Genomic DNA, 15,862 nt, shown 5'->3' with positions numbered 1-15,862 from the left:
CTGGCCCAAGGTCACCCAGTGAGCTTCATGGCTGTGTGGGGATTCGAACCCTGGTCTCCCAGGTCATAGTCCAACAATGACCTGGGGAAGGGTCAGGGAAGGGAGGAGGAGGATATAGGGAGGGTGGGCGGGCACTGGGCAGAAGGGAAGACCCTTTCGTTTCCAAAAGGAAAACACTGTGAACAGTATCACTGCTTTTCAGCGTTTCCCCCACCTTTTTATTCTACAACAGGCACATGTAGCCTCCCATCCAAATTTAAACCAAAGCTGTCCCTGGCCACATCCACGCCAGGCCTTTATTTCACTTTAGACAGTCAAGGCTTCTCTCAAAGAATCCTGGGAAGTGTAGTTAGTGAAGGGTGCTGAAAGTTGCTAGGAGACGCCCTGTTCCCCTCACAGACCTTCAGAGTGGCTGACTGTTAAACCAGTCTGGCCACTGAAGCACTCTCAGTGGAACAGGAGTCTCCTCTCAACACCCTTCAACAAACTACACTTCCCAGGATTCTCTGAGGGAAGCCATGACTGTCTCTCGTGAAATCAAAGTCTGGTGTGGGTGTGGCACCCTGATTAGGCAAGCCTAGCAGCTGTGAGTCTGGCTTTTAGAACATTGACAGTTGGTCCTTACTGAGCATGCCCTGCGTTATCATAGGGTGCCAGCCAAAATTTCTTAAATTAATTAAGTCAGCCAGGCATTTTTTTAACTTTTAAACTGCAGAAGACGAAGGTGAGAGTATGGGTCAAGGTCAGTATTAGGATTACAGGTACTCTGTGAACATGGCTGATTTTTAATGAATTTCAACAGTTTATGAGAACTCAGAGAAAAAAGCCCAAAAGGGCTCTGGGGTCTTTTTCTCTCTTTTAACATTTTGAACACTCAATTCTCTCTAACTGTTTTGTGTATCGCCATGAAAATTGAGAGTGTTGTTAAGCAAGCATCTCTGAGTTCAGAACTATAAGTTTTGTAAGGTTTTGTTTGAATGGCATGGGGGTGTATTTTCAATTTAACATTGCGGAATGTGAAAAATCCATGCTGACTATAGTATACAGCCACTCTTGTGGCTGTATAATCTACCATTACGTAAAAAATATGTTCAAAAGTAGCATGAAAATATAAAACAAATATACATAAAACTAATAAAAATATACTCACAGGGATAAGCGTTCAAGCACCAAGGCTACATTTTCACACTCAGAGGTAAGGTAAGGTCGTGCTTTAACATAACTGTGGATAGCTTCTGTGTATACACCCAGCAAAGGCAAGGGATCCTCAGATGTCTTCCAATTTTCTGCATATTCAAGAAGTGTCTGTTTAGAAAATACGAGCATTGAGTGATCAAGACAGCACTCCTGTTTCTCCATTTTATTTACAGATCAGAGATGTAGCACATCCACCGTTATTTTCTCAAAATGATACATCCTTAGAATCCATCATATAAACAAAACCTTTCCCCTCCATGGTCTTACCAAAGAGTGTAGGAAAGAAGGAATGTTTTTGTGCCTTGAACCCTGACCCACAACCTCAGTATGTTGTACAGGACTGTGCTGATAAACCACCCCCAGCAAACCACAGGCATACATGGGGTTGACAGACCATATACTAGGTACTCAAGAACAGGACATTCAGGCTCCAGCTTCCTTGGGAAGGGAATGCTTTGTCGATAGATTGGACCATCAAAGCAGTAAACGAGGTAGTCGGTTTGAGGACACACCCTCCCACAACTGAAATAATAAGTTACTTGCCCTTTTAAAAATATCCATCAAACAAGCAGAAAAAACTGATTCTTTGATCTAGTACTGCAACTCCACAGGAATTTCTGCGAGCTGGAAAGTGACCTATTAGCCTTACCACAGGGAAGAGAGGGAGAGGAGTGTAGCAACACCAAGAAATACTTCTTGTACCTGCTTTTGGAAGAGTCTATTTCTTACATGTATTTTGAATTTTGAATGTTATTCAGTTTCTGTTAGCCGTTAGGAGAGTGTAGAGCTAAGCAGAGCACAGAAATTCCATTTTAGAGAAAGAGATAGGCTCTTAGATACGTGATGTTCATGTTTGAAGCCCAGCAAGTCTAGGCCTGGACCTAGACAGTACCTGTAAAAAAGATTGTGTGCAAAACCCACAGCTCACTCAATGGGAAATAAATGTAACAGATAAATAAACCCTGTGGCCATTATCTAACCCTCTCTGGCTTCTGAAATTTCCAGGTACTGCCTACATCTATAAGCATATCTCTATTAAAGATAAAAACATGCCCTTCTCTTTAACAAAGCAAAAAAGCAAAAATAAAAATAAAAAATTGTGCAGTAAAATCTGACAGATATTTACTTAAAAGCAAGTCCCACTGTGTTCAGCAGAACTTACTCCCAAGTAAGGATGCACAGAAATGCAGCTCTAGATTGATAAGAGCTAAACTGAGCAAGAGTAGACAAGGAGAACCGACAACATCCTACCTATTGGTCAGTACTGTGGCATGAGAAAGTAAAAATATTTTTATACGATTAAAAATGAAGTATTAATCATAATGACTGTGTCTTCTAATCCACTAAACTGGCAGATGCTTTTTCTGGCTGTTCCTTTAATACTTACAGGATAGTGTGTAAGTCAAGAGACAGGTATATAAATCACAAAGGATTCTCCAAGCAGAGATATCATGAACACTTTGCCAATGAAGCACACTGGAAATGGAAATCTTAATTACTAGGTTCCCATGACTTTTTATTTTAACATAAAACCAATAATGGTTTATCACAAAGCGCTACATGCAGTCAATTGAATTATGTATGAATTCTGGAGAAATTAAGAGTATATTGCAACTTGCCTAATTGGCAGAATCTTTTAGTTCTATAAAATTCAGTTTTTCTATGGAAAATAATATTTATTTGTAACTTTCCAGACCTGATGAAAATATCCTTAGGCAGTACGGCCTAATGCCAACACAGAATGCTGTCATGGAACAGAGGCATTAAGTGGAAAAGGGACAGTGGCTAAGGACAACCCAAAAGGTAACATTTCTACATAGAACATAATATATAACCATTACATCTTAACTTCTCTTCACAAAAATTGAAGTATGAGACAAAGCATGTATAATCTATTAGCGTGCAATAATTTATACAGAATAAACTTCATTTTACCCTGATATATCTGAACAGGATCACTAGGGGAGGAGGCATCAAACATCCATGAAGATAGGACAAACCTAGTCCTCTCCTGCTTCCCATTCATATTGAGAGCCAGTTCTTCCAATCCAGCAATGTCAAGTGCAAATTAAGAGTGAATAAATCTTTTTTACCCAAAGGACTTTTGATTATATTTTGAATTGCCCCGAGCCTGTAAGGACAATTTGGCCTCTGTCAATGACCAGAGAACTGACGAGGAAGCCACACCACCTCAATCCATTCAAGAACACCATTAAGGAAAGCTCATCTAACCTCAACTGGATATAAATGCCTGATTACAACGTACCACTTTGTTTTGGCACTATCAAATTGATCTCCCTCCTTTACCTTTTCCCTCCAGTCCCTTTCCCTTGTGCGTCTCGTCTTTTGAGTTTGTAAGCCTGAGGGCAGGGCCAGTATCTAATATTTGATTGATGTAAGCCACTTTGGGATACAATATTTGTCTGAAAAGCGAAATAAAAATTAAATAATTACATTCATTAATACATAAAAGACACCAGGCGACAGGTTCAGCCCTGAAAATAATTTTCGCTTGCTAAAGGAGCAATCACATTATGATAGAGGATTAAGAAACAGAAAGGTTGGAGGTGGGTCCCTTGCTTAGCGTGCCTGTGTTTGCCCTGCCACAGTGGCAGAGACACAGTGAGTTGAGAAGCTACAAAGGCAGCAAGTGAAAGGAAAGCCCTCTCTCAAACTTTACACTCTATACAATTCTATATTCAAGCTGTTATAATGCTAATAAGGACAGGTCTGTAGATCCAACTCTTCCAAATTTCTTCCGCTGCAACAGTGACATTACTAAAACTAGGAACTGACTTTTAATTAAGTACAATATCTTCCGTAAACATCCATCACAAAATGTCTTTACACATTAAAGGAGAAATTATTAGATACATTTTTAAAAAATCAATGGAATTGTTAATTCATTCAACACTATCTTTTTTCACTTCACCTGTCCTGCCAGATTTAAAATATATTGAATATACAACCCTGGGGTAACCAATGCAGTGCCCAGGAGTACCAAGGTGCCCACAAAGTACTCCCTCCTTGGCAATGTGCATGATTTTAATTTGCCTTGATTTTTTTCTTCCTGGAGGTTGGGGAATACAAAGAGATTAATAAGAGGATGCTTTGTGCTTCACTTCCTGCTTGGGATAGACAGACTGAGGAGCAGAAACAGCATTCTCCCATGCAGAAGGCTTCTGCTGCAGTGTATTGGTCTGGCTCTGGAGGATACCAAAGGCTGTTTGTTAGCCTGCAGGGTACTGATTAAAGAGGGCAAGATGGTGCTGATCTCCCTCCTCCTTTTTTCTTGCCATCACTTCTTCCCCCTCCCCACCTTCCTGTTCACAAGTGAATGTTATGGTGGCTTGGCCTCATGTGTCAGGCTTGACACTGAAGGAACCCAAGGTAAGAGGCATTTTCATTTGGTGCTGCATAATGGCATCGAAAGGACTTTGCAATGTTTCACGCGGTGAAGCTGTGCAGCGTTCTGTAGAATGGACTGCCTAAGCAGAGGGGGAGGAGGGGCCTTGCTGCGTCTTAGCATGTGCACCTTCTTCAATTCTGTTCTGCCCTTGCTGCCGTTAGTGTTTTTCTCAGCATGAGTCTCTTTCCCTTGAAAAAGGTGGTGATCCAACTGCTCCTAAAAAAGCCCACCCCAGACACGTTGGTTTGTGACAACTATTGCACAGTTTCATATCCTTTTTAGGGAAAGTGATCAAAAGGGTTGTGGCACGGCAATTGCAAGTCTTGGATGAAACAGATTATTTTTAGCCATTCCAATCTGGGTTCAGGCCTGATTAGGGACTGAATTGGCCTCGGTCACCTGGTGGATGAACTTTAGCAGGAGTAGGCCAGGGGAATTGTGACCGTTTGTTGGTATCTCAGTGACTTTTGATTGCATTGACCATCATATCCTTCCAAACCAACTTAGTGAGATGTGTACTGGAGGCACTGTTTTTCAGTGGTTCCCTTCTCCATGGTCGGTTTCAGGTGACTGTCTTTGAGCCCCCTGGCTTTTGTTCTGCGGGATGCCACAGGGTACCATCTTATCCCCAATGCTGTTTGATATCTATATGAAGCCGTTGGGAGTGGTCATTAGGAGATTTGGGGTGAGATGTCAGCAGTACGCTGATGATACCCAGCTCTATTTCTCTGTAACATCTGAATTAGGAGGCCTTGCAAGCTCTGGACTCAGTTGTGAGCTGGATAATGGCCAACAAACTGACTCTGAGTCCAGGCAGATGGAGGTGCTATGGGTGGGTGGTTCCTGAGTCTGGATAATTAGTCAACTGCCTGCTTTGGATGGAGTTGTACCCCCCTGAAAGAGCAGGCTAGTAGTCTGGGGGTGCTCCTGCATCCATATCTGCTACTAGAAGCTCAGGTGATTGCTATGACTAGGAGTGTTTTGGTAAGAAAGCTACAGCCATTTGGCGAATGGTATAGTGTGACCACTGTCATGTATGTGCTGGTAACCTCTAGCCTGAATTACTGCAATGCGCTCTATGTGGGGCTGCCTGTGAGGCTGGCCAAAAGCTAAGCTGGTGCAAAATGCAGCAGCTCACTAGAGCAGGATATCACCAACATGTTACCCCACTGCTGAATGAATTACATTGGTTGCAATTAGCTACTAGGCTACGTTCAAGTGCTGGTTTTGGTGTATGAAGCCCTACACAGCCTAGGACTGGAATACCTGAAAAATCATCTCATTTCTTATATACCCAGTGGATTACTGTGCTCTATAGGTTAGGGCCTCCTATAGATACCATCTTATCAGGAGGTCTGTTCTGCACAGTATAGGAATCGGGCCTTTAGTGTTGTGGTACCTTCCCTTTGGAATTCCCTCCCCTTAAATATTAGGCAGTACTATACTGGAATTGGTTTAAAGATGCTTTATCGCCTGTTGTTTGCTGTCCTTTTTGGAGAAGAGGCAAGATATAAATTTAATAATTATTTCAGTACTTGAAGCTCTGTGCACTGAGCAGTAGGGATATACAGCAGGCAGGCATCATCACCCATGCTACTGAAGAAAGGGATGAGAGGAAAAAGGACAGCAGGAAAGAGTTAAGAGAACAGACATACTTTTAGAGTTGAAAACTGATTTCTGAGTGATATGGTTAAGAAGAACAGACTTGTCAGAGTTTGGCTTGCAAAGGCATGTTCTGCTTTTAACAGCTGCATATGGAGGAGAGCCACAATAACTGCTGTAATCCTCCCTGCCAACAGAATAGTTGAGACAGGATTCATTGCTGGCAGAATTTCACAAAAGATGTGCCTTGTTTCTTTTTGCTTCCTCTTTTCTTCACTTCTTTCTTCTTCTACTATCCCCCCTCCTTTTCTTCCTCTCTCTTCACAGGCCCACCTGCTGGAGTATCCCTGCCTTCCAAGCAGGTCTAGCCAGGTTAGTGGGAATGAAAGGACATATGTACTGTGTGTGAAAAAGAGGGAAGAAGATGGGATGGAAAGAACAAGGTAGGTAGATCTACTGATAGTCACCGAGTTCACTCATTTCCATGAAAGCATACATAGGATTACAGCCTTGAACTCTCTTCAGTAATAGCATCCTCTGTACAACTATATTTCCAGTTAGAGCTGCCATTCCTGTCCTCTGCCTAATGTATAAGTGCTCATCCACCCATCCTCTTCATAACCCCAAGATTGGGTTCGTTTCCCCTCCCCAATTTTAAGCTTTAATTTCAAATATCTTTTCCTGCTCTCCACTCACCAAGCTTTCTATTATATTTATGCACTGCCTGAACCTTGTCAGATTGAATATAATTAAACTTGAGCCTCTTGGATTTACAAGATGGAATCCCCTGACCCACCACATCTGTATCCAGGAACTGACCATAAAAGCCATGTATTCTAGTGCCTTCCAATGCTACCATGGCACCAAAGCATGAATCCAAAGCATAGATCTTCATGGTTTTTAAAAGGGATCTCCCCCAATATCACTTCATCAAGAGATCCTCACCTGTGTGCCCACATCTGTGATTTGATGAATGCTTAGCTGACATCCTATGTAAAACTCATGAGATCTTTGCCCTGGATCCATGTTTTGTACCATGATGGTAAGTGCCAGAGCTGTACTTTTTACAATGCAGCTTATAGATGCCAATGTAAGCTTTATATTTGATGGTGGTTGGGGGGATTAGGGATAACAATTACACAAATTCACAATATTTTTTATTTTACTGTATCTTTTATCTCCTTGCCATTTTATGACATGACACCCATTGTAGCCATTGTGGTGGTGCCCACACCACTTTCTCAAAATTCCAAATGTGCTCATGAACCCAAAAAGATTGGTGATTCCTTGATTAACCACTAACATTATCAGATAATAGCATTTCCACTGAAGAGTTTTTTCAGAGAGCTTGAGAACAGATCAGAAAGTATGTTATATTTCAGGAAAAATGTTCTCAGGAACAAGATTGTCAAGATTTACATTTCATGGTTTGTCTGGAATGAGACCCTGAGCCCAGACTCAGGTAACATACTAAGGTAAACCATGGCTTAGTCCTGGAGAGCATAACATGAGGAAGACCAGGAGAAGAACACAATGGCAGCAATCTCTTCTCTGTTTGTGCAAGGCCATGATTCAGCTTAGGGTTACATGTGAACTGAGCCACTGTATGGTGCCTACAAATTAGCAATACCCACCAGACAACCTTCTGTACAGAGAACATCACAGGAATAGTCTCCCTGTCCTCTAGACAAATTATGTTTACAAAATCCATCTAGAAAACCTCTTGATGCTGAAGGTGCCTAGAGACCATCTGGCTGTGAGTCCTGTAAGACCTGGCTCTCTCTGGCCCATTCTGCCTGGCCTGAGGTAAGGTCAGGGCCTTGACAAACTCTAGCAACCTGCTGCTGAAGGTGTCCAGATAATGAGTGCTCCTTTTCCAACCCAGAAAACTGAGACTCTGGCGAGAGGGTCTCTTGCAGATGCTAGAGGGGAGATTTTATTGGAGTACCTTGTAAACACATGTATCCTTTTTGAGGAATTGTTAGTCAACTATTTAATCTTAGTATAATTTTGCCTGGCATATGAATTGAATTTATGGGTATATATGAGTGTACTGAAATGATTACTTTAGATTTATTTAGATGTTGGTAGCTTGTTTTGAAATGCATTTTTTACTTTGTTTAGTCTTGGGGTTGACATTTTGCTATTAATTTGGATTTCATCTTAGTCTTTTATTGTTAGGCTTTAATATGCATGGATAGTTAACAGATTATTTATGGATTAATATAGATGGTTCAGTTTTAATGGAATATTGAATAGTGCACTTTGAGATATTTTGATAAAATGAAGCAAGAATGTTAATTCTAAGGTTATCTAAAAATTTCACTGATCTAACTGAATTGTTTTTGAAATGTTATGTTTTCTTACTATTCTATTCTGTCATGATTGGGAGCCAGTATGGACATACCATGAAAAAGGGCATATAAATAAACTGATAACGATGAGAGTTGCAGGTCAGGGGGTGCCCATGCTTAAGTGAGAGCTGTACACATGGCCATGATTCCCACATGGCTCATGAGCCAGGAATCCACTCCTGCCACTGATATCAGATGACCCCATAATACAACAATGGAGTTCTTGATTAGTATTTGACAACATTTAACCATAGCTAAATAATGTTAGTGGATATTGTCTGTCCAATGTCCAACCATATCATTTTCCTCAATTCTGGGTTCTGGGAGCTGTATAGGGAGCAATAAAAATTAACACTAAATTAAAGAAAATGTAATTTGCCCCACCATGCCCTTAGATTACTACAAGAAGTGTAAATATCAGGAGTGGGAAACACTGATTGAATTAGAAAGACTAGCTTTTGGCTTGGTGTTGGCAACTATGCTCAATTCAGGTATTACACTAAACCATGATTAAGATACCTTACCTATGTTTGGGCATGATGTCTGAATTGACAAACCATGGTTTGCAATCATCCAACATACCAGATCTGAAGCCATGATCTAGACATACTGGGGACTCTTGACTTAATAAATGAAAAAATGATGCGCAGTGAAGGACCAATAGCTTATAAAACCATGCCCAATTATCCAAACTGATCACCATCTCCTAGGAAGCCCTACAATAACCAGTCTCTGTTTTTGTTATTATTTGCTGCTATCATTTCTGTGATTAGACTGACATGCCTGTATGCCAAGCTCTTCTCTGTCATAGCACCCATCCAGCAAACTTCTACCAACCCACCTTGCTGTGTGTGAAATTATTCTTAATTTAGTTTACTGTTTTAATCTTGTCCTGGGTCCAGTACTCTTCAACATTTTTATTAATGGCTTGGATGAGGAGGTACAGAGCATGCTTATCAAATTTGCAGATGATACAAAACTGGGGGGCATAGCTAATACTGTGGAAGACAGAAACAAAATTCAAAGGGACCTTGATAGGCTGGAGCATTGGGCTGAAAATAACAGAATGAAATTCAACAGGGATAAATGCAAAGTTCTACACTTAGGAAAAAGAAACCAAATGCACAGTTATAAGATGGGAGATACTTGGCTCAGTAATACGACATGTGAGAAGGATCTTGGAATTGTCATTGATCACAAGCTGAATATGAACCAACAGTGTGATGTGGCTGTAAAAAGGCAAATGCTATATTAGACTGCATTAACAGAAGTATAGTTTCCAAATCATGTGAAGTATTAGTTCCCCTCTATTCAGCACTGGTTAGGCCTCATCTTGAATACTGCGTCCAGTTCTGGTCTCCACACTTCAAGAAGGATGCCGACAAACGAACAGGTTCAGAGGAGGGCAACAAGGATGATCAGGGGACTGGAAACAAAGCCCTATAAGGAGAGAGTGAAAGAACTAGGCATGTTTAGCCTGGAGAAGACTGAGGGGAGATATGATAGCACTCTTCAAGTACATGAAAGGTTGTCACATAGAGGAGGGCCGGGATCTCGATTGTCCCAGAGTGCAGGACATGGAATAATGGGCTCAAGTTGCAGGAAGCCAGATTTCGACTGGACATCAGGAAAAGCTTCCTAACTGTTAGAGCCATACGACAATGGAATCAATTACCTAGAGAGGTAGTGGGCTCTCCGACACTGGAGGCATTCAAGAGGCAGCTGGAGAACCATCTGTCGGGAATGCTTTGATTTGGATTCCTGCATTGCACAGGGGGTTGGACTTGATGGCCTTATAGGCCCCTTCCAACTCTACTATTCTATTCTATACTTCAACTGTTTTATTTAATCAACCTGAACAAAGGTGTTGTTTTTTTTTTGGAAAGGCAACTTATAAAGTTAAAAAATGCCATGGCTACATCACATGGATAAGGCCTGGTATAGATTTTAGGAAGACATACACTGAAGCCTTCCATGGCTTGAGACACAGAGGACCCTTAAGAGTAAGAATATCAGCATGCCTCCCTTTCTCTTAAAGAGACACTGAGTTGATATATGTGGCCTGACCTATGGTTGATTTTATTCACCCTGCTTTCAGGAGTTCTCAGTTGGCAAAAGTGAACCTCTCATAATTTACAGTTCCATAATAACAGTGTCAACAGTGTCAAAGGACACAGTTAGAGATTTAGTCTATGATGGTTGGTTTATGAACACTTTATCCTAGACAAGTGGCATAGGACCTGCCTGTGTGTATTTTTCTGTACAGGAGAACTGGAAAATGTCCCTTGCCACTGCCACTAGTTACCTTGACCAGGGGAGGCACTCTGATCCATTTTTGTTCTTGTTAAATGTACAGTGATGGAAACCATGGTTAACATAAAACATGATTGATCTTTCACAACCATCGTTGACAAAGGGTCCTAATTTGTTAACCACTGTTTGCCTCTATCCACTTGCATTAGAAACCATGGATAATTATAGGAAAGGATGGAGATGGGAGGAGGTAATTTGATTTGTAGAAGTGAGGTGGTAAGGAGACGGAGCAATCAACTCCGAGACTCCCTATTTCCAATGTCTGCAGTGGGTGAAAAACAAGTGTTGCCCTTAAACAGTTCCTATTAATCTAAGCCTGAATAAAAAAAGAAACCCATATTTTGATCTAGAAAGAACAAACATTTCCACAAGTAATTAAGAACAATTAAATACAGTGGGACTTTCTTTTGAGTAAACGTGTTTAGAAAAAAAAAGTTGCCTTACATCAAGTCACATTGTTGGTCTTTCTAGCGTAGCATTGCTTACACTGACTGGGAGTTGCTCTCTAGGGTTTCAGATTGGAATCTTTCCCAGTCCTACCTGGACACACCAGGAACTCAACCTGGGGTCTTCTGGATGCAAAGCATGGGCTCTGTCATTGAATTACAGCCATTCACCATAAAGACTGGGCTGCACATCCTCATTTCTTCCTATATAATAAAAAGGTAAGCCACCATGTCATCATGCAGCATGACTTTAGGGGCGTTGCACAGCAGCAAAGATGGATGACCAGGTGGGCCATGTGGTGGTAGTAGCGGTAGCGGCAGCGGCAGCAGCAGCTTCAGTAGAAGGACAGATTGGCAGCAGTCACCTCAGGGGGACATCAGTGGTGGCGGCACAGCAGCAGCAGCTGAACTGCCAAGGCAAGTGGGTTGGGTTGGAGAGTGTGGGCATCAGGGGGATAGCAAGTGAGCAAGCATGCAGGTAGGTTGTGCAGTGGTGCTGCTGTAACAGCTGAGGCAAGTGGACTGGGGAATGTGGGTGCCTGGGGGGCAGGTGGAAGGAGCTGGTGGGGGAGGCAGTTCATGAGTGCCTGTGAGTCTGTGTGTGTTTGTGTTTGGGAGTGCCTGAGGGTGTTTGGGGGTGCTGTGTGTGTGTAGATACCTGGGCTGTGTGTCTTCCTGTGTCTCTGAGCATGTTTGTGTGTGTCAGTCTCTCTCTCTCTCTGTGTCCCCTTGTGTGTTTGGGTGCACCTGGGGTTGGCAACAGAAGTCAGCAGGGGGCTCTGTCCCCTAGTAGAGACATTATATCACACACTTCAGCATCTATCAATGAAACTTTCAAAGCAGGATACGCTTCAGTTCGTCATACCTGTAACTCTTACATCTACTTGGAGCTATTTCTTCTTTTAGTGAAAACGTTCCAGTACTTACAGTATTGTTAAAGCATTCTATCATGATTAATAAAACTCTTTGAATTTTCACTTACTAGTAGAACCAACTAATATAGCATACATATTATTATAGATACAATAGTCTGGAATTCACATGTTCTTAAATAATCCATATGCATTCTCTTGAACAAACTTTTGCAACTAACAGTTCTTTATTTAGTTTATCTTGCTAAAAAAAAAGTGGAACAAAAGAGTTAATGGCTCATTCATAGTTCACTTTAAACCATAGTTTAGTTTAACTATGGTATGAAGCAGGTGTGGGGAACCTTTGGCTGTTGTTGCTGGACTACAATTTCCATCACTCCTGACCATTCACAATGCTTGCTGGGGCTGATGGGAGTTGTAGTTCAGCAACATCTGGAGGGCCAAAGGTTCCCCACACCTGCTTCATACCACAGTTAAACTAAGCTATGATTTAAATGTGAACACACAGCTTGCCAGTCCATGCTGCTGAAATCATAGACATTTCATGCCTCCCCCACACCTGCTATTGGGACTTAAGCCATGGTTCAGCTTAGTGTTATGACTGAATTTGGGCTCATATTCCCCAAACAAACCACAAGTAGTACACTAAGCACAAATGTGGTTACCACTCATGGTTTGTTTGGGGAAAAACAAATCATGAGCCTGGGTTCAGACATAACACTAAGCCAGACCATGGCTTTGCTTCTGATAAAAGGAGCGGGGAGGAGTGAAACACCAGAGATTTTAACAGTGTGCACCAAAACCGTAGTTCAGTTTGACTACATTTTAAAGTGATGTGCAAACCAAGCCAATGTTTCTATTTCAAATGTGTGGTATCCCATCCTTGTTTAAAGCAATCCATGTCTTCAATCCACTGTAAACCGCCCAGAGAGCTTCGGCTATGGGGTGGTATAGAAATAAAATAAATAAATAAATAAATTTTGAATTAAATGGATTTCTAGAATTACAGCTCCCCCACCAACAAATTAACTGCTGCCATACAATGTAGCCTACAAAATATACTGCTCTAGTTCTTCCAATTCTCATGTAAAAGGCCAGTTATAAATTATCTTTTAAAATACAGGCAGTAGTTTAAATAAAATATGCACTGCCTGTTGGATGAAATTTTTATTAGTTTCCATTTTCTAAATTAAAGAAATCATAATACAATACTTATATAAAATATAGTGTTTAGAACTTTGAAATCATGCTCAACATGGATTTATTATTTTTAATTTGTCTCCCATCTGCCAAATGACACAAACCTCTTCTGTAAATCTACAACCTGAAGTGTGACAAATAATGTTTGATAGGTCCTTTATTTCTAAAATGAAAATTTAAGACTGAATTAGAAAGCAGGATCTGCCAAAATTCTACAATTTTATAACTATTATTCATTGGTTTTATTAGTCACTTGTTACCCAAAGTTCTCTAAGTGACTTACAACACTGTTAAAAACAAAAGTAAATATACCAAACCATAAAACCAAAATAATGAAACATTCACCCCCAGAAAGCTTTGGTAGCACAGAAATACAAACATCATAATCTCAGGTGATGGCTCTGAAAAGTTTATCATCTGCAGAATTTCAGTTGACAGGTGTTATGCCAATTTCAACTGTAAAGGTCTGGAAAGACTGTCCAGGTGCATGATTTCCTGACATCAGTTAAAATAATTTAATATTATTTTGATCCTACCTTCAGGAATAAAAGGAACTATAAACCTGAACATTTATCTGGTCCCTGGAGGAGGTGAGGCTGGTTAAGTGTGGTTTGTTTATTCTTCCAATCTGCATAAGAACTCAGGCACAGATTTTCTTTATATCATTTTTAACTTTCTCTTATGACAGCTTTGTAAATTTGGTTAGAACATATGTGAATATCAAGAACTCTTGCAGTGTTTAGGAGAACTAGTCTTGATTGAAGGCTAAAATACCCTTCTGCAAATCAACATATCTAAGCTTGTGGAAAGAGCAATCATGTGTAAATCATGTGTATGCAGAGCCAGGACTACAATTACGATGTGGAGAAATCTGATTCTTTTGAATAATGTGAACGATTAGAAAGGAACATTTAGCAGAGGATTCAAAAATCAAGTAACATGATTTAACCCAGACGATCCAAGGTCAATTTGAAACAATCATACAGCTAAAACATGTACTCAAAGAGACTCTGGAAGCCCTAACCACTGAACCGACTCTTCGTATGCTTCTCTATGGAGAATAGGAAGGGAGTCTCACGGCAGTTACTGTACCTCCCCTGCCCTGCTATGGTCAGACGCGTGCTATTCCCTTGTGCAATGGGCAGCAGGCTCATGATCACAGCATAAAGGCAAAGGAGAGCAAGACCTCGTCCTCTCACCTGGAGCGCAGATCCCCGAGATACAAAGGGGTGGGTGAGAAAGCCCACATGCAGCACCTCCCCCTCCCGCCCTTCCCTGGAAAAGCAACCCTTCCCCTCCCCTTCTTCACGCTTCTGCTATTGCTGGGCCACGGATAGGAGCTCGCCGCCGCCGCCGCCATCAGCAGACAAAGGCCCCTCTAGACCCGAGGCGGCACCAGCAAAACAAAGGGGCCAAGTCAGAAAGAAAGCGCGAGAACCCAGAGCGGTGGGGAGGGAACCATAAAGAGAACCAGGAGAGTGGGGTGAAGAGCTGTTCGTAGGCAGGCTGGGGGAGGGGATTCCGGGCCCGTTATGAGCTCCCCTCCCGGCGTAGGGGGGCGGGCCACTTACGGCCGGCCGCCTGCTTTGCTTCCAGCCAGTTTCCAAAGAGGAGCGGAGGTGTAACTGAAGCGGAAGATCGGCCTACCTATACTATCACCTTCCTGCTCCCTACCTCTCCTCCCCAGGAGAGTGTGTGTGTGTGTGTGTACACTCTCCCGCCCCACAAGCGACCCGGCCCGTCCTGACCTGGCAGAGCTGCTGACAGTACTCGGTGGCCGCTTCTACGGTTGGCTCTTTGCTCTCCCTCAATTCCGTCTCTAGCTCCAGCAGCCGTTCCTTCAGGCGCTGCATGCCTAGGAGGCCGCTGTCGCCGCCAGTGCCGAGACTACCGCTGTCCTGCTCGGCCTCCTCGTCCGCCATCTTCGTATCCCGCTCCGTCGCGTACGCAGCCCCCTCCCCCCCACTATTCCTCCTCAACGCCTCCCCTCCCGTACGGGGTCACGTGATTACACAGTGCCACGTTCCGGGGAGGGGGAATCACGTGCGGGATTAAGGGAGGAGAGTTCGAAAGAACAGTTCGCTCGTTCTCCCCTCCCCCCCCCCGTTCCCTTTTCGCTGAGGGGCGGGGTAATGTTTCTTAATATTGTCACGTGCATCAGCCGGCGCGTGCCCAGTGGCACTTACCGCCTCGTGACGTATCTTGAGGACTTTTGGCGGCAGGGAAGCGAGCGTAAACTAAATATCTTTCAGTTTCGTTGGTTGGGTTTTTGTTTTCAGCGCAGAGAAAGGAGCAGCACGTTTGTTGTGCTCATGATGGGATTAGGTTGTACGAACGTAACTCACTCTTACGCTCCAGCAAAGTTGTATTCAGGAAAATAAGTCGCATGTCTATTTAGGAAAATAACTTAATAGTAGTAAACTTATTTTCTAGCATACACGTGCAAGCCTCCCACCATTCCGTGTGATT

The 15,862-nt window shown here is 42.4% G+C and overlaps 1 protein-coding gene across 2 annotated transcripts in view; it reads right to left on the bottom strand.

The window, feature by feature from the left end:
- The window catches only part of ZNF292 (zinc finger protein 292), a 42,689-nt gene extending 27,207 nt beyond the window's left edge, over positions 1–15,482 (bottom strand). The window contains exons 1-2 of one of the 2 annotated variants that reach the window (XM_061623280.1): positions 15,142–15,482; positions 1,151–1,305 (exon numbers count right to left, since the gene is read on the bottom strand). In XM_061623280.1, coding sequence (XP_061479264.1) covers positions 1,151–1,305; positions 15,142–15,315 — 329 coding nt within the window. In that variant the 5' untranslated portion in view covers positions 15,316–15,482. The remainder of the gene's footprint in view (positions 1–1,150; positions 1,306–15,141) is intronic. The other variant, XM_061623281.1, reaches the window with a different exon arrangement.
- Between the last annotated feature and the right edge of the window lie 380 nt (positions 15,483–15,862).

This window comes from Rhineura floridana, chromosome 4 (assembly GCF_030035675.1).
Source record: "Rhineura floridana isolate rRhiFlo1 chromosome 4, rRhiFlo1.hap2, whole genome shotgun sequence".
In the NCBI taxonomy this organism is placed as follows: Eukaryota; Metazoa; Chordata; class Lepidosauria; order Squamata; family Rhineuridae; genus Rhineura; species Rhineura floridana.
Note: the sequence above shows the minus strand (reverse complement) of the source record. Positions and strands in the feature narration are given on the sequence as shown.